Source organism: Amorphotheca resinae (genome assembly GCF_003019875.1).
Source record: "Amorphotheca resinae ATCC 22711 unplaced genomic scaffold M430scaffold_2, whole genome shotgun sequence".
In the NCBI taxonomy this organism is placed as follows: domain Eukaryota; kingdom Fungi; phylum Ascomycota; class Leotiomycetes; order Helotiales; family Amorphothecaceae; genus Amorphotheca; species Amorphotheca resinae.
Window position 1 is genome coordinate 224394 of NW_020194472.1, and position 27853 is coordinate 252246.

General features: G+C 49.1%; 12 protein-coding genes across 12 annotated transcripts; 7 read left to right on the forward strand and 5 right to left on the reverse strand.

The window, feature by feature from the left end:
- Positions 1-199: 199 nt before the first annotated feature.
- Positions 200-2161, reverse strand: M430DRAFT_47545 (hypothetical protein; the record flags this gene model as incomplete). Its single annotated transcript, XM_024867938.1, has 2 exons — positions 200-1962; positions 2020-2161. 2 exons carry the CDS (start codon positions 2159-2161, stop codon positions 200-202), a joined length of 1905 nt encoding a protein of 634 aa, XP_024723607.1.
- A 600-nt stretch (positions 2162-2761) lies between these two features.
- On the forward strand, positions 2762-6105 carry M430DRAFT_133117 (hypothetical protein; the record flags this gene model as incomplete). The annotated part of the gene is made up of 2 exons (XM_024862283.1): positions 2762-5511; positions 5567-6105. Exons 1-2 carry the CDS (start codon positions 2895-2897, stop codon positions 6103-6105), a joined length of 3156 nt encoding a protein of 1051 aa, XP_024723608.1. The 5' UTR covers positions 2762-2894.
- A 1377-nt stretch (positions 6106-7482) lies between these two features.
- On the reverse strand, positions 7483-8388 carry M430DRAFT_39169 (hypothetical protein; the record flags this gene model as incomplete). Its single annotated transcript, XM_024867298.1, has 3 exons — positions 7483-7831; positions 7889-7966; positions 8017-8388. The coding sequence occupies 3 exons, from the start codon at positions 8386-8388 to the stop codon at positions 7526-7528; spliced, it is 756 nt and encodes a 251-aa protein (XP_024723609.1). The 3' UTR covers positions 7483-7525.
- A 1594-nt stretch (positions 8389-9982) lies between these two features.
- M430DRAFT_94734 (hypothetical protein) lies at positions 9983-11580 on the forward strand (the record flags this gene model as incomplete). The annotated part of the gene is made up of 2 exons (XM_024869856.1): positions 9983-10313; positions 10382-11580. 2 exons carry the CDS (start codon positions 9983-9985, stop codon positions 11578-11580), a joined length of 1530 nt encoding a protein of 509 aa, XP_024723610.1.
- Positions 11581-12695: 1115 nt separating this feature from the next.
- Positions 12696-13708, reverse strand: M430DRAFT_24876 (hypothetical protein; the record flags this gene model as incomplete). The annotated part of the gene is made up of 3 exons (XM_024865150.1): positions 12696-12832; positions 13117-13423; positions 13616-13708. The coding sequence occupies 3 exons, from the start codon at positions 13706-13708 to the stop codon at positions 12696-12698; spliced, it is 537 nt and encodes a 178-aa protein (XP_024723611.1).
- Positions 13709-13806: 98 nt separating this feature from the next.
- On the reverse strand, positions 13807-14583 carry M430DRAFT_197468 (hypothetical protein). Its single transcript, XM_024864136.1, has one exon. It carries the CDS (start codon positions 14386-14388, stop codon positions 13906-13908), a length of 483 nt encoding a protein of 160 aa, XP_024723612.1. The 5' UTR covers positions 14389-14583; the 3' UTR covers positions 13807-13905.
- Positions 14529-14880, forward strand: M430DRAFT_32879 (hypothetical protein). The gene has a single exon (XM_024866245.1). The coding sequence runs from the start codon at positions 14570-14572 to the stop codon at positions 14780-14782; it is 213 nt and encodes a 70-aa protein (XP_024723613.1). The 5' UTR covers positions 14529-14569; the 3' UTR covers positions 14783-14880.
- Positions 14881-15953: 1073 nt separating this feature from the next.
- Positions 15954-17708, forward strand: M430DRAFT_24877 (hypothetical protein; the record flags this gene model as incomplete). Its single annotated transcript, XM_024865151.1, has 2 exons — positions 15954-17500; positions 17591-17708. 2 exons carry the CDS (start codon positions 15954-15956, stop codon positions 17706-17708), a joined length of 1665 nt encoding a protein of 554 aa, XP_024723614.1.
- Positions 17709-18932: 1224 nt separating this feature from the next.
- M430DRAFT_24878 (glycoside hydrolase family 5 protein) lies at positions 18933-20420 on the forward strand (the record flags this gene model as incomplete). The annotated part of the gene is made up of 4 exons (XM_024865152.1): positions 18933-19128; positions 19237-19417; positions 19518-19815; positions 19935-20420. The coding sequence occupies 4 exons, from the start codon at positions 18933-18935 to the stop codon at positions 20418-20420; spliced, it is 1161 nt and encodes a 386-aa protein (XP_024723615.1).
- Positions 20421-21042: 622 nt separating this feature from the next.
- M430DRAFT_55865 (hypothetical protein) lies at positions 21043-22196 on the reverse strand. Its single transcript, XM_024868568.1, has 2 exons — positions 21776-22196; positions 21043-21718 (listed from the first exon to the last, which is right to left on the reverse strand). Exons 1-2 carry the CDS (start codon positions 22037-22039, stop codon positions 21152-21154), a joined length of 831 nt encoding a protein of 276 aa, XP_024723616.1. The 5' UTR covers positions 22040-22196; the 3' UTR covers positions 21043-21151.
- A 611-nt stretch (positions 22197-22807) lies between these two features.
- On the forward strand, positions 22808-25009 carry M430DRAFT_94601 (hypothetical protein; the record flags this gene model as incomplete). Its single annotated transcript, XM_024869847.1, has 3 exons — positions 22808-23982; positions 24037-24860; positions 24948-25009. The coding sequence occupies 3 exons, from the start codon at positions 22808-22810 to the stop codon at positions 25007-25009; spliced, it is 2061 nt and encodes a 686-aa protein (XP_024723617.1).
- A 1294-nt stretch (positions 25010-26303) lies between these two features.
- Positions 26304-27088, forward strand: M430DRAFT_197521 (hypothetical protein). The gene is made up of 2 exons (XM_024864138.1): positions 26304-26549; positions 26603-27088. Exons 1-2 carry the CDS (start codon positions 26350-26352, stop codon positions 26949-26951), a joined length of 549 nt encoding a protein of 182 aa, XP_024723618.1. The 5' UTR covers positions 26304-26349; the 3' UTR covers positions 26952-27088.
- The last annotated feature ends 765 nt before the right edge of the window (positions 27089-27853 follow it).

Consider the following 27853-nt stretch of genomic DNA (forward strand, 5'->3'; position numbering starts at 1 on the left):
TAATCAAAACATGCTGCTATGCATATCGTTGTCCGTGATCAGTAGAAATAAAGGAAGAAATTTGGAAGAAGTTGCCATAATAAAACCTTTTTACTTTACAGGTTTTGCTGTGTTTGTGGTAGAAGCCAATCTGCCTTGTGCCTTCCTTCCCCGACGCCAACGCTATGATAATCGCAAGAGAAACCACATCAACCCAAGCTCATGATGTGTCTATTCCCTCAGAAGCCAAGGCCTTCTGATATTCCCTTGTTGCTTTCTGTAAAGTCTTGATGGTTGGTTCCATCATTTGTTTCACTACTAATTCGCCACCCCCTACGGAATTCGCATTCCACTTTAACTTCTTTCCAGTTTGCTCCCAAACATCCCTGATATGCTGTTTCTGCTTCTGGATGATCTCCTCTCTCTCCTTTTCGGCATCGGCAGCGACTGCATTGATCCGATCCATGGCTCGCTCAAGAGTTTCTACCATTTTAGCAAGCTCCCCAGCACGGTCAGGATCGCCAGAGAGGAAGATCAACCAGAAATGATGAAGAAATTCGGTCGTAGTTGCATGTGTCAATGTCAACCTGTCGAATAACTTCTGGGATAACCCCGCCATGGCGTTTTGAGAGCTTAAACCATCGATATCGATTCGTCGCGCAGCAACACCCTCCAATATCTGCTTTTGAGCGTCCATTCGACTGGCCTTGCTACCAACGTGCGCGACCTTTTCTTCTTCGTCTTCCTCACTATCACTGTCTTCCAAAACGCCAATCGCAGAGCGTAGGTCTAACCCACCAGCAGCATCGCTATCCATGATCGTGGGATCAAGATCACTCTGCAACTCAAGCAGCACTTCTGAGGGCACTTGTTTTGCATATAAGGCCGCCTCTGAAGACATTTCAGTTTTCTCATTCGAGAAAAACTGAGTCTGCTCTTTGATGTTCAGCATGATGCGGTTTTCTTCCGCGTCTCCTTGTAGATCCCGGAGTGCTAGCGAATTGAAAGTCTCCTCATCCATACCAATTGGGTTGGCAGGGTCTATATCAGAAGGGGCAACATGGGCCATGATCTTCTCACTCAAGCTGTTGAGGGTGCGAACAATCGGCACCTTGGCCGCCGAGCCTGGCCTCATGGTGAAGTCCTTCCGGTTTCCGCTCTTAACACCACCTTGATTCTCTTCGTTTCCTTCGAGATCGATAATATGAGGGACATGGCTATCAAGCAATCTCTTGGATAGGCCATCGTCATTGCTGGCGTCAAGATATCGGTCGAAGGTAGGATCAGTGCTGTCTGCCTCAGTGATGCGTTCGCCTTTCAGCTTCTTGAATAATCGGCTGAGGAAGAATCGCGACCAGAACTCCATCTCGTTAAGTTTGGGGACATTTTCATCGTATACGCGTTTCACTAATGGATGTTGACTAAAAATAAGCTGGACTTGCTCGGCGCTGATGTTCATCTTGAGCTCCCCATCGACCTGGCGTGGCTTCACCGCAGACAGAACATTGTAAGCTCCCCTCTTCTGATGCGTTTCAACGGCGTGTGCCCGCAATATATTCGTGCGGGTAGACCAAAACTGGGAATTGAATTGAGAGTCAGAAATGGTGTCTGGCTTTGTCCGCCTTGCCTCCATGTAAGTTCTGTGCAGAGCCGGGTCCTTCTTCATGAGCGACTGCTGCAATTCGATGTCTGTCTTCAGCTGCGCATCATCATACCATCGATTCGTCCCAGACTTGACGGCACTGGCGATGGCCATCGCAGCCGATGCGGGAGCAGCACCATTTGCTCTGGGCACACTGGCATCAGCAGCCTTGGCCGCGCTGATTAGGTTGGTCAAGACATCTTTGATGGCATTTGCTTCCCCTCGAGGATTCGCAGGGGAGTTGAAGTGAAAGAGATGAGTGACCGGCTCAGCTGCATCAGGTGACTTTTCAAAGATCTTCAGCATCACCTTTGCTGCGGACTCGGGAGTCTGTTGCAGATCTATGAGGCATCAGTACCCATCGTGGCAAGTCAATAATACGCGTCCATGAAACATACTGGTAATATCCGCAACTTTGATGGTCACGCTGGGAGCGTCTTGGCTCTGGATAGGGATCCATAGGATGGATGTTTGATCTTTGGAGATGCTCAGGGTGCCGTCTTTCTTCTTGTACGCAGCCGATCCTCTGGCGTTCGGCATCACTTTTGAGGACGCCATATCTTAAATATCCAGAATCTCTATCTGCTTCATCAGAAGGCCGCAGCGTCGTCGTGCGCAGCAATGATACTGAGCAAGAAGAGATAGATGATGAGCAGCAGCCTCAAGACCGCCCTGCACACATTTCTCACCAGCCTCTCCTCTCCTCTCCTCTCCTCTCCTTCGGCGCTGGTTCACGAGAATCTTCTGTGGCGGCAGCTCTGGTGCAGACGGGGGATTTCTATCAAATATATCTTTCTTTTACCTACCTTACCTTACAGCAGTATGCCATCCATCCATACCAGAGACACAAACATCGGCTATTTCTTGTCCATGACTCGGGATCTGCCGAATGAGTGAAGCGATCCAGGCCTGCTGACATAATCCTGACATAATGATGGCGGCAAATAGACCCACGTGACCAACGGGCCCCGGGATCTGCCACATCGCTCCGGAGTTGCCGCCTCGGATTAAAGGCATCGGCTGATGAATTCGCCCGCCGCAGCCAATCAGCCCCCGCGCCGTCAGCCGGGTGATGTTTGATCCTGCCGGTCCCGAGGGCGCGATTTATTTCTTGACGCATTGCTTCAGCTTCAGTCTCGTAGAAGACTTCCTCCATTTCCTTCCTCTGTCTCAACCTCATCCCTATCCTATCCCCGCCACCCTGCGTGGATTCTCGGTCTCTTCTATTGTTGAAACGGTCGTTGGACCATTTCCCTCTGTACTGGCCGGCGCAATGCTTCGATCATCTCTCCGGCAGAAGAGCAGCCAGCTCCTGAAAGCTGGCTGTTCGGCCAGATCTCTCTCTACCACAACTTCTCGCGCTTCCTTAATATCTTCAAATGCCTCCTCGACAACCGCCCTCGCCTCTAAACGCCGCACCCTCGCTGTCATCGCGCAGAAGAGGTATGCTGCCACAGAGGCGTCGGCTCCATCTACCAACGACAACTTCCTCTCCGGAAGTACCGCCAACTACATTGATGAGATGTACATGCAATGGAAAGAGGACCCATCCAGCGTGCACGTCTCGTGGCAAGTTTACTTCAGGAATATGGAGAGCGGTGATATGCCCATGTCGGAGGCTTTCACTCCTCCTCCAACTCTGGTCCCCACCCCAACCGGAGGCGTACCCAGCTTCTTGCCTGGACCGGGCATGGCCGCTGGCAAGGGTTCAGATATCACAAACCACTTGAAAGTCCAACTTCTGGTTCGTGCATACCAAGCCCGAGGTCACCACAAGGCCAACATCGACCCTCTTGGAATCCGTCGCGAGGCCAAGGAGTTCGGATTCAACAAACCCAAGGAGCTCGAACTCGAGCATTACGGATTTACCGAGAAGGATCTCGACACAGAATATGAGCTCGGCCCTGGTATCTTGCCTCGTTTCAAGAAGGAGGGCCGCGAGAAGATGACGCTGCGAGACATCATTGCCGCTTGCGAACGCATCTACTGCGGTTCTTACGGTATCGAATACATCCATATTCCAGACAGAGAACAATGCGACTGGCTTCGTGAGCGTGTTGAGATTGAGCAACCCTTTAAATACTCAATCGATGAGAAGCGACGGATCTTGGACCGTCTGATCTGGAGTTCAAGTTTCGAAGCCTTCTTGGCTACCAAATACCCCAACGACAAGCGATTTGGTCTGGAAGGTTGCGAGACTTTGGTACCAGGAATGAAGGCCCTGATTGATCGCAGTGTGGACTATGGTGTAAAGGATATTGTCATTGGTATGCCTCATCGTGGTCGTCTCAACGTTCTCAGTAACGTCGTCCGTAAGCCAAACGAGTCAATCTTCAGCGAGTTTGCAGGAACAGCCGCAGCTGAAGATGAGGGATCTGGCGATGTCAAATACCACTTGGGTATGAACTTTGAGCGACCTACTCCCTCTGGCAAGCGTGTCCAACTTTCGCTGGTTGCCAACCCGTCACATCTGGAAGCCGAAGACCCTGTCGTGCTGGGAAAGACCAGAGCCATTCAGCATTACAACAACGATGAGAAGACCCACACCACTGCCATGGGAGTCCTCTTGCACGGTGACGCGGCTTTCGCTGCCCAAGGTGTTGTCTATGAATGTCTTGGTTTCCACTCCCTGCCCGCTTACTCTACCGGTGGTACAATCCACCTGGTTGTCAACAACCAGATTGGATTCACGACCGATCCTCGATTTGCTCGTTCAACTGCTTACTGTACCGATATCGCCAAGGCCATCGACGCTCCAGTCTTCCATGTCAATGCTGACGATGTCGAGGCTGTCAACTATGTCTGCCAACTCGCAGCTGATTGGCGTGCTGAGTTCCAGCGTGATGTTGTCATTGATCTTGTGTGCTACCGAAAACACGGTCACAACGAGACCGACCAACCTTCTTTCACTCAACCTCTGATGTACAAGCGTATCCAAGCTCATGAATCTCAGCTTGACATCTACGTGAACCAACTTCTGAAAGACGGCACTTTCACCAAGGAAGACATTGAGGAGCACCGCAAATGGGTCTGGGGTATGCTGGAAGACAGCTTTGCCAAGAGCAAGGACTACACTCCTAGTTCAAAGGAGTGGACCACCTCGGCTTGGAACGGCTTCAAGTCACCAAAGGAGCTTGCAACTGAAGTTCTTCCCCACAACCCGACTGGTGTTCCTGCCCACACTCTGGAACATATTGGTACAGTTATTGGTACCGCACCCGAAGGCTTCAATGTACACCGCAACTTGAAGCGTATTCTCGCCAACCGTGTCAAGACTGTACAAGAGGGCAAGAACATTGACTGGTCCACCGCTGAGGCGCTTGCTTTTGGATCTCTCGTGACCGAAGGACACCACGTTCGTGTCTCCGGACAGGATGTCGAGCGTGGAACCTTCTCGCAACGACATGCTGTTTTCCACGACCAAGAGACTGAGGCTACCTACACGCCATTGCAGCACATCAGCAAAGACCAAGGCAAGTTCGTGATCTCTAACTCCTCATTGAGTGAGTTTGGTGCTCTTGGATTCGAGTACGGCTATTCCCTGTCGTCACCCAACGCGCTAGTTATGTGGGAGGCTCAGTTTGGTGACTTTGCCAACAACGCCCAATGTATCATCGATCAGTTCGTTGCTTCAGGTGAGGTCAAGTGGATGCAAAGATCCGGTCTTGTCATGTCATTACCTCACGGATATGATGGACAAGGACCTGAACATTCATCTGGTCGTATGGAGAGATATCTCCAGCTCTCTAACGAGGACCCCCGCGTTTTCCCATCGCCTGAGAAGCTTGAACGCCAGCACCAAGACTGCAACATGCAGATTGCTTACATGACAACCCCTGCCAACCTGTTCCACATCTTGAGAAGACAAATGAACAGGCAATTCCGAAAGCGTAAGTCTTAGGATTAGATGATACATGCGATAGACACGATGCTAACATTCTACAGCCCTCATCCTTTTCTTCTCCAAATCTCTCCTACGTCACCCTCTTGCGCGCTCAAACATTGAGGAGTTCACCGGTGACTCGCAATTCAAATGGATCATTCCCGATCCTGAACATGGCACTACCATCAACAACCCTGAGGAAATTGATCGTGTCATCCTCTGCTCTGGACAGGTCTGGGCTGCCCTGCACAAGCACCGCGCTGACAATGGCATCAAAGACACCGCCATCACCCGTATTGAGCAACTCAACCCCTTCCCCTGGCAACAACTGAAGGAGAACCTGGACATGTACCCCAACGCCAAGACCATTGTGTGGGCCCAAGAAGAGCCCCTCAATGCCGGTGCATGGTCTTTCACTCAACCAAGACTGGAGACATTGTTGAATGAGACTGAGCACCACAACCGAAAGCACGTTATGTATGCGGGTCGTGACCCAAGTGCAAGTGTGGCGACTGGACTGAAGGCGAACCACATGAAGGAGGAGGCGCAGTTATTAGAGACTGCCTTCAAGGTCACGCAGGACAAGTTGAAGGGCGAATAAGGGGTGTAATGCTAGAAGGGAAAAGGAGGATGTCATAAGATGGTCTCAGATAGGAGTGAGGCTCTATCAGTTGTGGATGTACTGTATTATTGTATAGAATTGCTTCCTGTTTTTCTGTAGGGGGCAGCATGGCATCATCCTGTGTGGTTACTAATTGGATTACGATTCAATATGCATCGCTCCCATTGATTCAACCTTGAATCTCTCGTGATCAACTAGGCGGGGTCTGACTTACAGCCAGGCACGCATGCTCGTGCAGTTCAAGTGTCCAACTAGGTACCCAACTCGCAGAATACTAATGCTCAACGGAAGTAACAGACGACCCACCACTCCTCTTCGAAACCGCAACCCAAACCCAAAGATTGAAGGTATTGCAATATCTCAATTTTTTGAATAGGGGAGAGAAAGACTTTTAGTTACTATCTCCATCCTGTTCACCTTCGTGTCGTTACCGACATGGCTTTCGTTCCTTCCCATCTATGCTGCATAGCTGTTACCGAGGGGAGTGTTGAATTTGACTTCTCGGATCAATATGTAGGAGATGGGAGAGCGTGCGGATTGTGATAGGTGGTATGGGCAATCTATCTGGCATACATCTTCTTCCCGAGCTCGTTGTAAAACAAACATCAAGTATTGATCCTTCTCTTCTCAGCCCCCCTGTATCCTCAAAACACTTATCTATTTCTTGGTCTCGGGCTCACTTGTTAGGATTCGAATAATGAGACGTGGTTGGGAGTTGTTCTATTGTGCTCCCACCCATATTTCATTCCCTAAAATGTAAATCACTGCGCAACTTCCTGCTTTCTCCTCAGGACCGCATTCTACACAGACCTTCGAAACAAACCTTCACACAAGCCAACCACCAACCAAATCTACCTTATCAACAAACCTATGAACACAAATATAAAATGAAGCTCACTCTCCAGCAAGCAGTCTATTACCCCTTCCTCATCCTCCTCGCCTGTCTACTCAAAACCAGCATCGCAGACACACCGCGCCTTCCTCCAAAGAACGAGCGCGAAGCTACGACGATGATGATGGCGAATATCACGACGTCTGGGGCGGTGATAGGTATGGAGGGGATGAAATTAAATGGTGGGCCTTTGGGCGGTGGATATGGGTGTAAAGGAAGGTGTAGCAGCGGTGCTGCAAGTCTGGGAGATGGTGTATGGGTTGGGTTGCTTTGGGTTATGGTGGTGCTGAACATGGTGGTTTTGGGAGGGCGGGATGTGCTGCGTCTTTGGGATTGGTGACGGTCATGGGTTTGGAGATATGCAGTGTTGATTAGCATGGTGCATGGGTTGGGATGCGCTTAATGGGGGAGAAATAAGATTGATTCCCTAGAAGGAAGGTTTACTTTTACATGAATGAAGTTTTCGAGTCAGTCCATCAGGAGCAGGCATGTGTCTCGTACCGCCGCTCATCTCATGACCAAGGGCCCACTGAACATGCTCCTCCGCTGATCCATCGTGTCATCTCCTCCCTGTGCATCTACTTCAATTCCGTCTGTGTCCATAGGATCTTCCTCCCCCTCCGTGTTATCGTGTTTAGCCTCCTTCATGTCATGATCTCCCTCCCCATCCCCATCCATATCGCCCATTGCCATGTTTCCCTCCGTTTTCAGCTTCGCCAGACCCCGAGCGTTGATCTCCTGACCACCCTCTGAATCGGAATCATTGTTGTCTAATAAACCAGGATGGTCTGTATCTACGTCAACTACAGTAGGCTATGAGAAGATAATCAGTATACGTGAATCCGATGGCTGAAGGCTGTATACGCTTACCGTGATGTCCAAACCTGGGTATTTCTTGGCTTGGTCTGCCCACCAACGCTCAATATCGTCGTGGTTCGTGCCGTGGCGCTGTTTGGCGTTTAAATATCAGATAACGCTGGAATTGGAGTGAGACTTACCTGACCAATTGCCTGGCCTAACTTGATGTACATCCAAGCCGGCTGACTTGTGGCATCCGGCCCAAAAGGCTGGACGGTTGTACTATCCGGCTTCCATTTCTTGAAAAACCGGAACAACAATTTCATCCAGCAAGCATCCATCTGTCGTCGGGTAATCGGGAACTTGTTTAACCCAACCATGTCATTTCGGAAGCCTTTGTAGCACAGCAGGTTCTTGACTTCGAGAAAGTTCTTTCGTCTATAACGAGGCAATTTGATATTGTCGATATCGGAAGTAGTGAGCGCGTACCAGGTACTGTCGCACATTAAGATTCCTCGTTGCGTGTCATTCAACTCAAGGCCATAAGCTTTATATGTCGTGGGGCTCTCCATTGTAGAAATTTTGGAGTTGGTGCTTAGAAGGGATTATCGTTGGTGTCTCCAAGTTTGGGTGAAAGAAGGCCGTAATGTGAGAGAAAAATGAATACCTTGGACTGTGGGGGAGATAGCTCACTGCCTTTGAAAATGAATATCCCCGTCTGCTTTTTCTCAGGTCAACTGGATAATAACTTGAAAAACGAGTGTTCGGGCGCGTGGGAGCGAGGCTCGGTTCTGACGCGCGTGTAGTCTGCGCTTGAGTACCTACCTACCTACTTATATTTATAAATAAGGAATCTGACACAGTGACCCCATTACTTTACACTTTGGGTAGTTGCTCTTTAAAGCCCCCTGCTTGCAGGAATCTACCTCATAACTAGACTTCTAGTTCTAACTAACTTCTGGCCCCCACTTCCAACGCAATACAGAGCAGTAGTACCCCACTCACTCGAGCTATCCTCTTTTGTCTTCATGGTTCAAGTCATTTTCAATTATTTATTCCCTTTTTTTTATCCTCTGGGTTTGGAAGAAGACAAAGAATATGTTTTCTTGGCAAGTGACTCTGTGAATGTTTGTGATAATGCCAAAATAAAAAAGAGGGAGAAAAGCTTAAAAAAGGAAGTATTCTGGAGCCACTGAGATGGAGGCAAGCTTTTATTGTGCAAAGAGACCGACATCTCTGTTGTACCCAGATAAGGTAAACAGCATTCCTATGATAATCAAATGCAGGCAGCAGACTTCATGTGACTTTCGTACAACTCTTTGCACATTGTACTAATAGTACTATATATATTTGGGTTGTCGAGGAATAGTACCAGTGGAGTTGAGGACCATTCTTGAAACCCTTTATGTTATCTCCTACTTGTCAACAGCTTGATACAATCTGTGAGAAATGGCCCGAGAAACGCAAATGCTAAATAAAGAAAAACAAGGCAGACTCTTCAGAAACGAATGCGAACATGTTTGCGGGATAATTCTTCGTGTTGGGACAACAAAACGCACCCGTCTCTTCAACACCTGGCTTTGATTTCAAGCAATAGAGCATAAAGTACTAAAAGAGTAATGACATATGAGTGAAATCTTTTATCTTGTTTTCGTTATCAAGCTGGATGGCAGTGGCACTGGCCGCACAACTGTAGAGACCAGAATTATTCATACACAAACCCAGCAGCACCCTGAACGTAGGGTATGATGTATGAAGAAGTAAAAGCCAACAACATTCGATCGATTAAGGACAATGCACATCACTCATTGCAGAAGTCTCCCTGCATGCTCAAGGCATATATGGTCAAAGAACGAGAGCGACGATGTCAGGACGATGTCGCTTAACAAGGGGCTACCCCACTGCGCTGTACCCGCCTGCTTATTAATCCTACCTTATCATCTTATCCTTGGCCCAGGAACACGATGACGTAGTCGTCCAAGGTACGGTCGATGGTGTACCATGTACAACGGCAGCCGCCTTGTATAATCAACTTTATATACCACCAACTTTACATTTTGACAACCAGCGGGCAACTTCACGAGCATTATGAATCGATGACGCGAATTCCTACTTGAGCCCTCTAGCTTCAAATATCTATTTTTCAAAATGCGACGTACAGCGCGAATGCTCCCCAATGGAGCGTTCAACGCTCCCCTTTCTCCCTTACAACGAGCCGTAATATCCACCTTCCGCAGCAGACCGTACATAAATCAGCCATTGCTTTCTGTGCGACCTTTCTCATCTTCCAGAGCATGGAGCAACGAAAATTCCACGGCTAAAGCTAAAGCCCCAAACGGCCGAGACCAAGAGACGCACGAACAACAGGCCTTCAACACACAAATTGACAATGCGGTGGGAGAAGCCAAGGAACTACAGACAAGAACGCCATGGCATAGAGAAGGGACCGATAAGCCACCTGTGAAGCGTCAGCGTAGCGCTGGAGCAATGACTAAAGGTTTGTCTCTACCTTATTATTCCACAAGCCGAGAAGATATAGCTAAAGGTTTATGTATGAACGGACAGGCAAATTGCTCACTACGCCCTCGAAACTACTAAAATTGATCATCCCTCTTACAACACTTGACAAGAATGACGACAGAAAATCCATTGAGCCTCTAGCTCTGCTCGTGCACCCTCAACAACCACTATCCTACCTAGAGCGGCTGATCCAATCCGAGATCCCTATGATCGTCGGCAAGGACGGAAAGGAGAAAGTCCCAGATGTGTATTTCCGGGCCGAGGACCCGGCATATGGGCAGGATGCTGCCAAGGAGGTAGACGCCGATATAGACGAAGTAGCACTTCCCGAGAGCGAAGAAGGGGACGAGGAAGGGAGCGAAAAGACGATGATCGATGGGAAGCCAATGAAGCTTGGCAAGATCGTCAACAAGAATGAGAAAAGTTCCAATATAGGCGGGAATAATGAGATGATTGAGGCCGCTGGGTTGAGAGGTGGGCCCGGAGAAGGAGGGGTGGAGAGTTATAGTGGCCGGGGTAGAGAAACACCTTCAAATCCCGACGAAACCAAATTTGTGCGCTGGTCCTCCAGCACCGAGATCGGGGATTTTATTCGCGATGCTGCTCGTGGGAAAGAGTTCGCCGTCGAGATCGAGGGCGCGAGCAAGGATATCCGTGTCGGCGTCCCCTCTTTCAACGACCGGACCTTTTATCTAAGAGTTAGGTTAAGGAAAGCGAGTAGGAGGCTGGAGGAGATGGGTAAGGTCAAGAAAGAATGCGACGATCTGGCGCACAGGAGTGCGCAGAGACTTGCCATGGGCGGATTTGGCGTCCTCGTTTCGTGGTGGGCGGCCATCTACCATTTTACATTCCGCACTGACTATGGCTGGGATACGATGGAACCTATTACCTACCTAGCAGGCCTCTCCTCCATCATGCTCGGCTATCTCTGGTTTCTATACAACAACCGCGAAGTCTCGTACCGCGCAGCCCTGAACCTGACAGTCTCCCGACGCCAGAACGCCCTCTATAATTCCCGTGGCTTTGACATGTCCAAATGGGAATCTCTGATCGGTGAAGCGAACGCTTTGAGGAACGAGATTAAAAGCATTGCGAATGAGTATGATGTGGATTGGGACGAGAAGCTGGATGAAGGTAGCGAGGAGGTCCATGACACGCTGAAAGCGGAGAGGGCCAAGGAACGGAAGAAGAATGACGATGAAGAGGAAGATGAGGAGGAGGGACAGAAGGGGAAGAGTGATTAGTTCGTTTATGATAGATATTTTCGATGTGATTTCATGAGTGGCAAAATTGAAATATGGCAATCGCCGTGACGCAGAAACTTGATCTGTGGGATGCCAATGTCTTCCTACTTTTGGTCTCCTTGCTCTAATGCCACCTGTAACTTGGGGCCTATAGGAGCGCTTGTCTCTCAAAGAAAGTTTGTTCTCTTTAGCCCTCTCTCACAACCATATATATCTGACATGATATCCTTCCAAAAGTCTCCCCGTGTTGAGGCAAGCTTCATTTAGGAGCTTCCGGTAACAAGCAAGCAAATATCGATGCAGAGAAGTTCGTACCAGTTCGATCGTGTTGCAGGTGTGTGCTTGGTTCGGATTTGTGATTCAAAGACTGTTTGTGGGAATGGTATGGTGTTGTTCAATTGGTTTAGATGGGTTGAGAGATAGGAGGGATGGTGGTTGATTGGAATTGAAGTGCCCCCTACCACGTCCTGGAACGGGTAGTGAGGGACCGGGACGGGCCAGGTACCAAGGTAGTTAACTGTCTAGCAGAGTAAGCTCAAGCTAGCTGCGGAAGAACTGAGAAGGGAGTCCAAGGGCACTTTCTGTAAAGTTGATGGGATGGAAAAATTGGCTCATCAGCACACTGAGATACTTATACTCCATATCTTTGAACTGTACCTTATCTCCCGAACAGCCATGTAAGCAATGGCCGCGCCACCCAGTAATGGAACATGTACCCTTTACCCATTCGCGTAACACCGCCGGAGTAATCCCCATGTGCTGCATTGCTTACAGCAGACGGGTAGTTGCATCTGGTGCACCAGAAGCCATGCTGCAGATGTCGATCGATTGGAAGGCGATGCTGCATCTGGTCCTCTGATAGGGGTCGGTACTAACCCATCACATATATAAACCTTTCCATCATTAAAGGATGAAATAACGTTTTGTATTCCGTGCCTGATCCCAAGCTAATGTGACAGTAACATCATGAGAACTGCCGCGCCTAGGGCATTGGACCCTCCTGTATTATCGTCGTTTGTGGACATTTAGGGAAAAAGACATAACACGTTTGTATCCACACCATCCTTGGCCCCAGGAGTCGGCTACTGTATCTCTTGTGTTGACTCTTTCTTTACCTATACGTCCCTGATGGGATCGTAATAGATCAAAGCTTGTCTCTCCTCTTCACCTATCTGGTTATAACCCTCATCGTTCTGGGGGTATTCTTGACCAGTAGCGAAAGTCCCATGAACGTTCGAGCCCCCTGAGGGTTCTATAGAAAACCAGTCAGCCTAGCCTGCACACAATACCATTATGATGAAGCTGTTGGAAGATCGGGCTTTGACGTCGTCAACATGCACAAACCTCTGGAATACTCGTGCCTCTGGGAGTTGGTCTTGTCAGTAGTTAGAGAAAAGCAAGGAACGGCCATGCTCCCATGGTGGTCAACCGCCGCTTTTTGCTATCAGTATGGAAAGACGGGAAGGAAAACCTGCTAGCGAAATTTTGCCGATTCATGCTGAAGGCGGAGAGGGTGAGCAATGAGAGAGAACGTACCAGGAGTCACAGACCCAGGATAGTAACTGGGAGCCTGAGCGTCGTAATACTGTCCTTCAGCACTTGCATGGTGACTGTGACGGGAATGCTCTGAGCTGCTAGCATCACCCTTAATCGAATTCCTATTCCGCCCGTCTCGATAACGGAATTTATGGTATAAGAACCACTTCGCGATCCAGTTCGGACAGTCTTCGGTAGGTTCAGCAAGGCTCCAGTAGTAGCTTGTCCGTGCATCGCCAGACTGGGCAATCCGCTCCATGGCTTCGTCCTTCGCCTTCTCGACGATATCACTCCAGTCGTATGGGGGCTTCGCTTGCAGTTCTTCTTGAGGTGACGTTTTTCAGACGTTAGCCATTTGTAAACCTGGTCTGCTTCTTTCTAGGGCAAGAGAGCATCAGCAAGGACTTGAATCACGGCCATCCAACAAGTGGTGGTCGATAGGATGGATGGATTCCAGCAGTGTGGCATCAATAGGGGTGCGGGAGCGAGTATCACTTACCGCCATCAACGCATAGATTTCGGGTGTCATATTAAGATGTCTAAGGAGCTCATCTTTTGTCTGGCTCATGGGCAGAGGGCTCAATTTCGGCATGGTAGGGAGTGAGAAAGTCGGTGCTCAGAAAGGAGACTGGATCTTTCATTCCGTAGCTCGATCCCATGGCAAGATATGCCACAAGCGCAGCAGTGGGGGGACAGGCTCCCTAGATGCCGACAATTCTTCGAATCCTTATTAGCAATGGATAGGCGTGGACATAGAATGGCGATCGCTGATTGCTTTGGGAAAAACTCTCAGCAATAGCATCTTCGCCATTGCCATCGCATCTCCGAGAAAGAGAGAGTCCCCCTATCCGAGTCGGGAGAAAAACTAGGAGAGAGAATTGCCGGATAGTAACCCCGTGGTGGCCATATTGTAGCCAGGGAGGGCCACGCCATGCAGCATGAAGTCCTGCCAACGAGCCATCCTCGATCGGCAACATCTCTGACTACCGGTCGGGAGTAAGTCCGATGCCGATTGATATGAGGAGAGAGCGTTGGGGTAATAGAGCTGGAGTAATAAGACGGGATCAGAAAGGAACTTGAGGATGATCGGAAGACAGACATGAACAAGGAGTCGGGAAAGTCGATGGTGGCACAGAGTAGGGTAACAGAACAGATAGACCCTGCATTGCTTGTGTAACCAGGGAAAAGCTGGATCCATACGCAGCCGCATCTGGTATATGTTTGGACACCCCCGCATCCGGCTGGGCTACGGCACCGATTCCATCTTGACATAAACCTTGCAACAAGTCAGTATATCCCCCCCGCTACGACGTTTGAGAAATAAGCTTGGTAACCACGCATCATGCAACTGGCTGCATAGGTAGCTACCTACGTTCTGGATCCAGGACGTAGTCTGGTTACTGGTGTGGCTAGGCAGGTATAGCAGGCCACGCCCCTTACATCCACTGGTGGCATGAGAAACTCCGCATACGCGGGGGCTTTGTGGGTCAGTACTCCTACCGGCTCTGTCGATGGGATGGCACAATGCGTTTTGAACAGAGAGCGGGCAGGAAACTTGTGGCTGATATCGTACCACCCACCGGACGTCCAGACTCGCAGGCCTGGGAAAGGATCGGAATGCTCGGAGGGCGAAAAGGGTGAGGTTTCAACACCTGAGGAGGGATGAAGCACAGGATGGCGGTTCTCCTTGGATATAGGTACTCCGTATATACCATTGCCTCTGTACCTAAGACGAACTCAAAGGTAAGCATGCACTACACCCACAAGGTCGCGCGACTTCACTTCACCTCCCTTGCGGTATCTTTACCTTCTACCTATCATCGATCTGCTGTGACAGCAGTATCACCCACTCCTTGTGCTGGACAATTATATGTTGAGCCCACGCGGATAGCTCCGTCGAACCTCACGGCAAAGCACTACTCGTTAAGGAGGGCCATGTCCCATATTCTCTCTCAGTATTTCTCTCCGCGGCCCGGGCCTCTGAGACCTTCGCCCAGATTGTTACCGGCCGCGCCCCTCTAACCATACGTTTGAGTCCTCTCTTATTTACTGTACAGAGCAGAGATTATCATGATTAGATATTATCATGGCTCGTACCGAATGTCGTACTTCTCACAGCAAGGGAAGTCCCCCCCCTCTGCCACTTTCGAAAACCATTGGCCACCACAAGAATGCTAATAGCCTAGGTAATAGTCAGCATTGCCCGGTTATATCAAAACGCCCTGAGATGGTCAAGTATCTACAGAGTGGAGTTTCATCGTAGGTTTCACAGTTGTGCGGTTGAGTTGTAGATAGAGAGTCAGCCTCACCCCCGGTCCGGGCTAATAAAGCGGCGGCGGCGGCTCAGCGAAGTCAGGGTCCCAAAGAGAGGGGTTTCAGGGTTTCGTGAGGTCATTCCAGCCAAGGAGTAGTAGTACGGGCCGCGAAAAGGGCAAACGCAAAGTCAAGTTCCGTTTGACTGCTTTGTTTCTGCTTACCTAGGTACTATCTATCTTCCATTTCTCTGTTTCTCCCCTGTTCGATTGCGCCGGATGCCCGTTGTTACCTACATTACCTTTGCAGCGTCGTCGTGCCAATCAGGGTAAACGAATGCACGATATTTACTTGTTAATAATGGCATGATTTTCCAAGACTCGTAACATGCGCGCGCAACGGCAAGCAGACTAATGGTTATGTGCCTCGATAGGTCTTCACGATAGGTGCACCCCACCGGCTCTGCTCCGGTCATCGCTAGTACCCCTCCACAGGGTCCGATCACTTTTTGAGGTCAACGCACAGGATCGAGATGCAAATGCAAACAGAATTTCTTCTGTCCTGATTACCACGCATTCGCAAGCATGTCGCACGCCCACAGTGTCGTACACCTCCCCAATGGGCAGAACTTGACCGTCAGACCCGTCTTCGGCGGCTTCTTCTTCAAACCCGATGACCTCAATGTCCATACCAGCGTCTTCCCCGCCGGGTGGACCGTTAACCTCCAATCTGAAGACTACTCCGACGAACATCCTCAACCCGCCGATGCGAAGGATACGGAGCCCAGCGATACACCAAAAGAGAAAAAGCGACACATCCACCCGTTCAGGAACCCGACTCTCCACAATGATAGTCTCTTCATATCCTCTATTTCGAATCCCTCGAGCAATGACTTCAAGGCCCCCGCGAGCCCCACCCGACAGATCGCCATGATGCTCTGGGCGTCGCTCTACTGGTATTTCCATCAACCAGAACCATCACCCTATTTGACGACCGAGGCTTCGAAGAAGACGCCCGACGAAGGCAAGCCGAGGGGAGAATGGCGAATCAATATCAAGAGGGAGGGCGTATTTCGGGGCCGAAACCTCATCCAGAAACTCGAGCGGATGGGCCTGATCATATCTGAGGATTCGACGGTGGGCCTTAATCCGGAGGAGAGCGCACCCGAGGGTTGGTTAGATATGTTCATCTCCAAGCGCGCATTCTGGCAGTTACCTGCCAAACTGTTCCTCTTCACCCTCCTGCCTACAGACGGATCGTCTTTCCCTGGCACTCCGTATGGCAGCCGACCCAATTCTCCTGTATGTCCTACTGACGGAAAGGACTCGCCAAACAGGGCAGATAATCTGGAATCGCCATCACAATTCAGCTGTCCAGGTCTTTGGTCGCCCTCCTCCGTAGGGCCCTTTGCGTCTGGGAGCCATCTTCCAACATACTTCCCACCGCCGCCTCTACAGTATGCAATAACATCAGGGATCCGACATCCAATAAGGCCAAAACCACCCCGTCAAGGGGAGTTATTCTATGTACGCTATATCCCCAGCGTCGGTCAGTATCTTTCCTTCCGTACTGCTTCCCTTTCTCCCAAGCCCGTAGCCTACAAAGGTCCTGTATCCACCTCGTCGGCCCCATCGAAAACGCATCAGACAGCGGCCTCGTTGTCCTCTCTTCCGGCCCACATTGCAGCAGCCTCAATTTCAGAGTCAAAGTCCCCGATACCGACTCCGGAGACAGAAGATACGACACTAATGTCCGATCTAAAACTTCTGCACAAGTGGATGAACAATCCCCGCGTTTCTAAATTCTGGGGGTGTGCGGGCCCTGAAAGCACCCAGGAGGAGTTCCTTCGGGCTAATCTCACCTCCAAAAGCTCCTTTCCAGCTATTGGCATGTGGGACGGCAAACCGTTCGGCTATTTCGAAATATACTGGGTGAAGGAGGACATCCTAGGTAAACACCTTGGAAACAGAGCTGGGGAGTTTGATCGTGGATTCCACGTGCTTGTTGGAGAAGATGAGTTCCGAGGGAAAAATCGGGTTAAGATCTGGAGCACATCGTTGGCACACTGGGCGTTTATGCAAGATTATCGGACGAATGCAGTGGTGCTTGAGCCGCGAGTTGATAATGTGAGGTACGTTCCCCAGCCACTGCTTGCAATTTGCTCATGATTGTTGCTGTCTATACCTCCCATCAACGATTTCAAAGCTGATCCACGTGGTAGATTTATTTCAACGCTTAATGAAGCGGGCTTTTTGAAAGAGGGGGAGATCACGTTCCCGCACAAACAAAGTGCGTTTGTGAAGTTAAGGAGAGAGAATTGGGAGGCGCCTGCGCTGTGAAGCCATGAACTTAACTGATAGCATTGATACAAGGCGATCTTGATTTTGGGACTATGGTTGAATACTCGAAGCCTATGATGCGGAACGATTTAGTAGATTTCTCTCTTCTCTCTTCTCTCTTCTCTCTTCTCTCTTCTCTCTTCTCTCTTCTCTCTATTATCTCCCTCTCTTCTTTATTTTCATTTTTGACAGTACGATGCCTTAATTCATGCCTAATTCAACAGAGTAACGCTTGCTGTAGACTTTGCTCATTTTACCTTCCTAATAGAGATCACATATTTTATACGAGATAGCTGAACCCCGCAGCTTCACTCGGCACTCTCTTCTTCCATCCTAGTTAGCATCTTCCTATACGAGCCGATCTCATACCCTAGAGGACGTATCTCGTCCCTTTTTCGCCTCCGAGCTATACGCGGACCTTCATCGTCTGTATAGCAGGGCACGAATCATATACGTTGCCCTTAGACACGTGGTTCCTGAGCACGGAGTATTCTGAACAGCGCCACGGGTACTGCGGGCACTGCGTTCCTTGCAGAATTGATGGCGCCCAGTAGCTAGACCTGCGCTATTACGTTTGACGGTAACGGGTCACCACAGCGCATGCTGTTGATCTTCGAAGGCCTGGAGCCTGGAATTGTCCCATCTTCTTTTGCATTTGAGAGCTTGCGATTTGAGATAGGATAGGATGAGGTTGGTGTTTTGTTCTCGGAAAAATGAGATGCGACATGTAGGTGTAATTCAAGACTCCCTTTTCACCACTATAACAACACGCTCGAAATCGGACCATTTCTTCGCCCGTTTCCTCCTCGTTCTCAGCTCACCATCTTCGCAGATTCTATCTATAGCACTCGAGCTTGACGGATTCGGCACGGAAACACAGGTTCCTTGTCGATCGTCGCCAACTTCGGTATGATTTTCTACGAGTGTGTTTCGGTTCGATGTTAGTCGAATACAATGTCATCCATTCGGACCATTCCGTGGGAATCGGGATATGCTTATTTTGCGGGGTTGTGCAGCCTGCCCCTCGTTTCGTGTTTAACGACTGTGCCGTGTCTGTTGAAACATAGAACGGATGAACAGTAGGTACCTTAGGTAAATATAAATATCTCAAGATCCTTCGTCTTGGCCAAGGTTATCTAGATTCCTTTGCCGTTTTCTGCCTTATTCTTTCTTTATTCATTCCTTTGGATCCTTTGTATTGCAATAGTTGAAGTCTGAGAGATAATGAAGTCACTTTTTACCCTCGTCTTTGGCTCAGTCCTCGCGGTCTCGTCTGCATATGCATCGGTCATCCAGAAGAGAAACTCGAATTCTTGGGCGGGATCGAATAATTACTACCTTCATGCTTTGCATCCAGCGGAACAAGCTTCGTACATAAGTAGTCTGAAGAGTTACGGCACGAAGGTTGTGAGGCTTTGGGGTGAGAATTGCGCGTTTTCTATGCCCCCCTATTCCTCTTCCTCTTGCTTTTTTCCATGTCCTATTTTGCTTTCATTTACTTCCTAAGAAAGTACTGACTGAGATTCAGTAACACAGGCGTCAGATGGCTGTGCTAAGTCTTCCAATACCAGAGCCGTGCCCTCTTATGAGGACACGATTGGAAGCTATAACAATGAGACGCTCGACGCAGTTGATTCTGTGCTTTCCCAGCTTCATGCTGCGGGTATAAAGGCAATAATCTCTCCGCATGACGCCAATTTGCTCCCTCCGTAAGAAATTTCCTGAATCCATCAATTATACGCTTCGTCTCCTCTCAGACCTCCCAGAGAACCCTTCTAGCCAACAAAGCACAGCTAACAAATGGCCAAGATCCGGACAATCAAAAGGTTATAATGGAATTGATATCTACGGCAGTACCTACGGGTCCTCTGACTCTTTCTACTCCTCCAACACAGCGAAAGCCCAATACGACGCCCGCATCAAGAGTATTCTTGAGTACACCAGTCCTTCATTCGGAAAGCAGTGGAAGGACCTGAGCGAAGTCATCCTAGCCTTCGACATCCAGAACGAGCCTATGATTGCGTCTCCCGGAAAGTTAGCAGACAACGATCCTGACGATTGGATCTGTGGGCGAGCAGGGAATATGCGTAGCGTGCTCGGATCTTCTGTTCGTGTGCCTTTTGCTTTATCACTCCTTTCTTCATTCATCTCCTTATATTTCATTTCTTCTACGACGAGAATCATCCAAGAGGGCAAGAGGGGGTCATATACTTATACCATTGCTAGGCAGTCAAGATCGCCACCGGTGGCATCGGCGGCTCTGAATACTGCTGCGACCATGAATATAACATCATCGACAAAGCGCTCTACTGCGACGCCATCGACATACTCTCTGTACACGGCTACATGAGCCAAGCCTCGCAATGGTCATATTTCATCCCCTCGCTCTCGGACCAAGCCGCAGCGCAGAACAAGCACCTCATGATTGAGGAATGGGGCGTCGGCACCGCCTCCTCGATGGACAGCATCGCGGACCAAGCCGCCGTGTTCAACAACAATGGTGTCCCGTGGCTCTACTGGCAGATCATCCCCGGGAAGAGTATTGACGAGAGCTGCGATGCGCAAGATGCATGCTGTCATCAGGGCTTGAGCAGTGATGACACGCAGGACTTCGAGGTTGGGGTTGGTAGCTCGAGAGCGGATTTCGGGACCTTGATTAAGACGGCTGACAAGACTGCGGGGAGACAGGATTGGACGGGTTTTGTATATTGAAGAGAAGGATTGGAGTATTTGTATATAAGGGGAAACGGCCTGATTGTATGTAAATTTCGGCTTTGAAATGTATTTATTATTATATTCGCTTCAAAAACCAGCCCTCCGTATCTGAAATTCAGCCAGCCAGTCAATCTCCACTAAAACAAGGGGGCAGAGACGTACCTACCTATACAAACCAAAACCTTCCTTCCAACACTGTTATCAACAACACAAAAGCACTACATTAATCCACCAATGCTCCCCCCCTCTTTCTAACCACCTTTTAAAATCCACTAATAATCTTTCTTCTTATCCTTTCCTGGAACAGAAAAGAGATCTCTGCTTCTCTTCTCTCTCTGCGGCCTGCCTCTACCAAATATGGTACGCCTCTTCCTTCCTTTACAAAGTAAACCCGGAAATCAATCATTAGATTATTCTGAATGGGAATTCTTTCCTATCCTCAAAAGAAAAGACGGATTTGTGAATCTCTAGATAGGAGAACAGGGTGCTGATGAGTGTGTGAGGAGGCGTGGATGCAGATGGTCCTCCTGACTGATGCGGGGTTAGTGAGGAAGGCTGAGTTGAAGATCTGGGAGCAGACTGATCTCGATATTCTTGGATCAAATTTCTGATGCATAGTCCTTGTTTTGTTTTGTAGATCGATTTTTTGATTAGAGTTTTCTATATATTGCGCGCTCAAATGCATCTTTATAACTGGAAGCACATATGTATATATATACGTTTCCGTCTCAAAAAGCGCCCCTGAACTGATCTAGAAGCTGTCTTCCCAGCGTTCTCCTCCTGCCCTGCTCCCCGCCCAAGCGTCCATCGCTACCTGTCGCCAGGATCGGATTGGAATTCTCGCTCTCGAGCCTCCTCCTCAACCCCTCGAATTCCTCAGCTCGCTTCTGCGTCTTGATACCCACCACCCAGCCGGGAACCCTCCATCTCGTGACTGCGCCGGGCAGGATATCGTTCCGGAAACTATGACCTGCTACCCAGCCTATGACGGCACAGAGGAGAGAGCCCGGGAATTGGGAGAGAGAGAGTTGGAGTGCGGGTAGGTAGGTGTAGGATTTGTCGGAGAGGGTGAGGCCGACGAAGGGGGCGTCAGTGGGTGGAGATGCGGAGGCCGCGAGCCGGTATTTGTAGATATGGGGGATGGCGGCGTGGTACTGAGCGAGGATTGCAAAGAGGAGGGCCGTGGGGCCGGCGGGGAGGTAGTTAAAGGTGTTGAAGGAGAGGGGGCGGAGGAAGAGGGCGAGGAGGAGGGGTGGGACGATCGTTGTCAGGGCGTAGGTTAGGAGGATGAAGGACTATTTGCTTGTCAGCCAACGCCGTCATTGGGAAAGGGAATCTGAGAGGATACGAACAGCGTATTTACGAGAGCCCCATAGTCTCTCTATCACTCGCATATTGTAGAATGTCATGGCGGCGAAGAGCACCTCGGTCGAATTGGTGCAGCAGAGTTGGTAGATGAAGACCCGCCATATCTGATGGTACTGCCATAGGTGAGGGTCGACCTGGATATAGAAGTAGTGCTTCGCATCTGTGATGCTGACTAGGATTGACGTTGCGACGATGCCATACACAAGGCTGCGGGACACAGGGGCATCCGTGAAGCCGGTTGAGAGCATGGCGAGGGGTTCTGGTCAGTGATGATGTAAACCGGAAAGTCTATATATTGCTCTCATTGACGCATTGTAGGCGCAAGGAACCAGGTGTTATAGGACAGGAACAGGATGCTGAGCGAGAATTGGCGTTTGTCAGAAGGCCAAGTGTTCTTGGTGTTGTTGCTCCTGGGATCGACGGAGTAAGCATTGGAACATCAGCCTCTCCTGTCCTTAAGGTAGCCGTGCAGCTGATTGGTGGGAGCCTCGTCCGCGAACCGGCGCATCTAGTAGCGGCCCTGAACCTGTGTTTTATATACACTTTTTTCTGCTGCAAATCATCCATGGAAATAAATACTAGAGAAATAAACCCGGAACATTAGAACCGCTGTATCCTGGATAGGGACATATTATCAGCGACAAAAGTTTTTCTTTCTGTGTAGTTGCGGCTCCCAGAAGAGAAGAACCCGGCTCCAGTCGGCAACGCAAAGAATCACGTGCAAAGATAAGCTAACACGAGCCGTGTTTGCTCGCTTGTCAAACACAATGATGCTACAAGGAAACCAATTCTCCCCAGCTGCTGGGAGACACCTCCTAGGCTCCTCGTCACCTTGACAATACAACTCCGTCCCAGCAAGAGGCAGAGACACTGACTATTGTTCACGCCAATATACAATGGAACACTTTAGTTAAATTCTCTACTTCGAGCTCTTGGACCACTCATTGCGCGTGTCGCACAACTCTCTTCGACAACCCCCCCCCGACAGAAAACACCTCCTCTTTTTCGCACACACAATGAAGACAGCAAAACCACCTCCTGCCGACATTACGTCCGGTCGCAGGGCCCAGCCTTTACGCCAGACTCGCAACAACCCACCGAGATCTTCGATAGGAAGCGCTCGACCCTTCGGTGCTCGCGGCTCTCTGGGGGCGCTCGACGGCCCTCCCAGCCCCGAACCTATCGAAATCTTCCCCGCGATTACACACTTCGCAGATGTTATAACGGCTCTGCCAAAGGAGCTTGTGCGACACTTTACACTGCTTAAAGAAGTCGATGCGAAGATCTTTGCACCAGAGGAGGAGCTCGGCCGTCTCGTTGACGCGGCGCTAAAAGCCCCTCTGCCAGAACGGAGGCAAACCGCCGACATGCCTCATCCTCTCGGCCCTACCTCTACTCCTATGAGTACGCAAGGGAGTCTCAATGGCTCTATTGTAAATGGTCACGGTATGTATGCCTCGTATGGACCCGATGCCGTCGACAATTCGGCGGTGACGCCCTGGGACCCTGCCAATGTCCCTCGTCGTAAACTATTCCAACACTGCGCGTATACGATGCAGAATATGCTCGTATCTCTCGACGAGAAGAACCATGTCATATCCACAGCTGCCGAAGCTCTCAACAGACAGCTCGCCCGCATCGACGACTGCTTCCCCTACGTCGAACTCGAGGTCAGCGAAGAGGCCCGATACGGCAGCGTTACACATTGGGCATACCCGGAGAATCGTGTGGGTAAAAGCGCTGGAGGTTCGCGGAGAGACCCTGCTTCGGGCAATAATGCATCAGCAGCGGCACAACACCTTGTCGAGGAAGCGGCCGCGAGAAGCGACGCGAGAAAGCAGGCGCTGCTGGCAAAGAAGGGAAATAAGAACCATGCGGAATTGGATTTCGACAGTCATCACGATGCGAGACATAAGGATTCGAGCAAGAAGGCTCACGGAAACAGCAAGGTTCGAAAGGCGGCCGATGCGTCGCCGGTTGGGTTGGGGATAACGAACGGTACTGGACCAAATGGAAACCCTCCCAAGCGTCGAAAAGTTGGCTCTGAGCGAGCTCTGAACGGCGTATTTGGTAATAATAGCACGGCAACGAAGAAAGCGGCGAGCCCAGCAGAGACTCCCCCAGGAGATGGCCCGAAGAAACGACAAAGGGGAGCCGCTACTACAACAACGAATGGGCACTCCAGGAAGAGGTATGTTCCCGGCTGGCGCTCTTTTATCACCATTGCTAATCTTGGCCCGAACAGAAACAACACAGTTTCCACGATAGCGATGTCTCCATCCATAGCCTCGTCCCCAGTACGAAGTACATTTCCGGAGACAAAAACACCAGGCCGAACCTCTCCGCCTCCTACAAATGGCACAAGGCCAGCGGCATCAAGAGGACGGCAAAATTCGACGGCTTCAGGCGCAGAGAAACGCCCGTCCCCTTCAGAACCGAGCAAGCAGAGCGGCAGTGCGGTAGGCACGCCGGACCTTGAAGCGGCAGCGAGCGTCACTGGACGAAGTATACCCGAGGTGAAAACCTCAATGAAAGAAACAGGCGCCAACTCGAAAGGAGAACACCTACTCGAGGATGCCGACAAAGAAGAACCTGAGATGGTCGGTGGCATCTCAGTCGGCGAGCGAAGAAATAGCACCATGAAACGAGAGGAGTCGGAAGTCAACGGAGATGCCATGCAAGGCATACAAGCTACAACCATAACAACCAAGAGTGGACGCGCAAGCAAGCCTTCCACACCCGCCATCCCACAATTCCCTGATCCAATCCGCTCACGCCCTTCGCGCAACGCGTTAGAAACAGCTTCAAATAATAAGCGGAGCCATAAGAAAGGGGCTGGAGCTGCAGCTCAGCAACTTATGGCTCAGCAACATCAAGTCCCCGAAGCCGATGAGGGCAGTAGTATGCAAGGTGATGATGATGATGTGGAGATCGATGCAGACGAGCCAACCTATTGCTATTGTAATGGGGTCAGTTATGGTGAGATGGTTGGATGCGATGCCGATGGCTGTGAGAGGGAATGGTTCCATCTTGAGTGTGTCGGTTTGAAGGTGGCGCCTAGGGGTAATGGTGAGTTCCTCCTGTCTTTTCTCCCCAACCTCCATCGCTTTTCCCTTTTCCCCTCTCTCGAAAACCGAAAACTAATTAACGGAACAGCGAAATGGTACTGTGACGATTGCAAGGAGAAGTTGAAGACGAAGCGCTTTAACGGTCGATAGCCAAATTCAAAGTCACAATTTGAAAAATTCGCCAACTTTGGGAATTGGTGTGTGTAAAGGGAGGGAAATCATCCTGAATTAAAGGAATAAATAATGAAGGAGTTTGGGGTTTGATACTTAGGTTCTGGCTGGCTGGCTGTCTTGAGTGCAAGCTCCTGGATATATGGTGTCCGTTGTATTCGGAGGGATCTTCTTTGGTGCCCAAATATATATTTCCTAGGGTGTGGGGTGGAATGATACATGGATGATTGTCGGGACAATAGAATTCTTTTAAAGATGGCGAATGGAATGAATAGCTCTCGACTTTAATGAGTTCATGAAGAGAGGAGATAGAAGAGAGTGAGTAGCGAGGAGTGAGATATGTTGGGGGGATGATTCCAGATGGCTTTCGGATGGATTCGGATGACGTTGCGTAGCGGGCGCCGAATTTCACGGCATGATACACGTGATTCCCTTTTGTCTCACGTGACTACATCTTCAACTACAAGCCATCGCGCTTCACTCTGGAGTCATCGTTTCTCTATCAACCATGGAGATAAACAACCATGCATCACTTCTTCTCGTCACAGTACCTTCCGTTCTGTGGGATTTTTTTGATCATGGATGAAGGATGCGAGAGCTTCTTTAGAGAGACATGGACTTTGTAGAGCTTGATGCTGGGAAAGTTCTCGTTTGGCTCTTTGTGCTAAAGGCAACAATTATTTGATGCCGAGACGTCTACTCATCATTTCTATCTTCTATTCATGACTTGCTGTTCAGGTATTGTTTCCTTCGAACGAAAGTTGTTCTGTTTGAAAGGAAGTATGTGACTAAGGGTCATTACAATTAAAGGTGTCATAGGGATGTACTCGTTGAGACTGTTTTGAGCCTTGTATTTATTTAATTTTTTTTGGATATCTGCCTCAGTCAATCACATTCTCGCGTCTGATACAATGAATTATTGTGCTCAAAGCGGCACGGGTCATTCTTCGTGCGTACATCTTTCTTCCGCTAATGTCATAGTATTCAATCGAAATACGTTTCAGAACAAAGCGCATCTTTGTTCATTTACCAAATTCGAGACCCTCCCGCATTCAGACACTTGATCTTTGAAAACAAAAGGTAGGTCATATTTGCTCTAGAATATAAGTTGTTGACTCTGTTACGCCACTTTTGAGTCAAGTTTACTGTTTACACCTGTCAAGGCATGAGCAACACAGATGAAAATCATCATCCTCCTCTACGATCTTTACCAGTCCTCTGCCCGGTGGCCTTTTGATAGCATTTATTAACCTCGTTATACTTAGTTCGTATGGGATTTGTCTATTCTACTACTAGAAAGTCACTGTACCTTAGTCTCAATGCCGGCCAAGGATCACCATTGTCCCGGGAGGAATGGCCCAGTCGGCAAGGGAAAGTCGATGATTCGCGCTGGAAATTGCAGGTGGACAGAGTTCGGTGTCCATCATTGCGAGAGACATATGCATTTTTGTATCCTCCACAAGATCGCAATGATGAAGGGAAAGCCTTGCCCAGCATGTCAAAAAGGGTTAAGGATAAAGTTGATCACATCTAGTTCAATCAAGTTTATCTAGGCTAATCAGTGTCGTTTAGGGACAGAAAAAAAGACGACAAAGATAAAGATAAAGACGATGACAAGGATAAAGACAAGGATGGGAATGATCCAACGCATAGGGAGAAGGGAGACGCGTCAGGGAGCAAACAGGGCTCAGGGGCTAAAGGCAACAAGTCTAGGTCGGGGAAAAAATCATCACCAAAGAAGCACGGGGTGAAGACCAAATCTGCAACAACAATTTCGAGCACGAGAGCTGCTTATAAGCCCCATACCTACTTCACCCGCGCCAATGTCCTTTGGCTACAAGCGGAGATAGATGGTTGCAATTGGGATGCTCTTGAAAGGCAGGCGAATATTAGGGGAGGCATGACTGAGTTGGGGGCATAGTGAATGTTGGGGCTATAGGGCGGATGTTTTTGTCCAACTTTTGCATCTGCTTTTTCTCTGAACTTGGATGGTAGGAGTTTGTACTTTGTTTTGTATTATTTACGGTTCATTCCAGGAGTTGAGATGGCGGTGAATAGCTCTGGTAGATACCATGCCTAGTGATTGATTCCACAATGATACTACAATGATTTTGCACTCCCTTGTTATAAAAATTTCTCTTATCTTGTATTTTTCTATTAGCTTTCTTGATGTTTGCGAGAGCTCTTCCTACTATGTCCTGTTAACCCCTTTTTCTCTTGAACACAAACAGTTGAGCAGGAGAAGCTGGCTATATGATTATGCCTTATTCGAGATAAGAATTACCACTTAATATATCCATATCCGATAGATTTTATATAATGAATTACCGTACAGAATCTTCCATAATCATCCTTCAACAAGCTCTTGTCTATGCCACTTTCAATTTTCCTAAGTTCCTAACTTCCTGTCACAGAAATACCAAGATCAAATAGTCTTCTATTAGTAGAGTTTGTAGGGCACGAGGTCAATTATTCACCATGAAAACAAATCCATATTCATCTCTGTGATGTTTTTCGTGTTGAGGGCGTTGCGTTCTAGAAATGCAAAGATTTATATTCTCCTTACGTCGTCAAAAAGTTATAGAAGCAAGAATAGAAATCTTGGTACTATATCCACCATGTTTTAACTCAACGTTTTATTATGATATATATCTAAGAGACAGGATTTAGTTGTCTTTTTTGAAATTATTCTCCTTTTTTCTCTTTTTTCCATTTCTTTTTTTAGTGACGAAGTTCTTAACTGATTAGGACTAGCTGTTTGGCTGCTCTAGAAGTAAGCAGCTCTTGGGTCTACACCTCTCTGGTCTTCTCCTCCATTGTTTT

Excerpts from the sequence above, each read along its gene's own strand:
- M430DRAFT_197468 (XM_024864136.1), bottom strand. The coding sequence starts at position 14,388 with ATGTCAAGATGGAATCGGTGCCGTAGCCCAGCCGGATGCGGGGGTGTC.
- M430DRAFT_197521 (XM_024864138.1), top strand. The coding sequence starts at position 26,350 with ATGCCGGCCAAGGATCACCATTGTCCCGGGAGGAATGGCCCAGTCGGC. Across the intron at positions 26,550-26,602 it reads CAAAAAGGGTTAAGGATAAA|GGACAGAAAAAAAGACGACA; the intron begins GTTGATCACATC and ends AGTGTCGTTTAG.
- M430DRAFT_55865 (XM_024868568.1), bottom strand. The coding sequence starts at position 22,039 with ATGCTCTCAACCGGCTTCACGGATGCCCCTGTGTCCCGCAGCCTTGTG. Across the intron at positions 21,719-21,775 it reads GGGGCTCTCGTAAATACGCT|TCCTTCATCCTCCTAACCTA; the intron begins GTTCGTATCCTC and ends ACAAGCAAATAG.
- M430DRAFT_32879 (XM_024866245.1), top strand. The coding sequence starts at position 14,570 with ATGAGAAACTCCGCATACGCGGGGGCTTTGTGGGTCAGTACTCCTACC.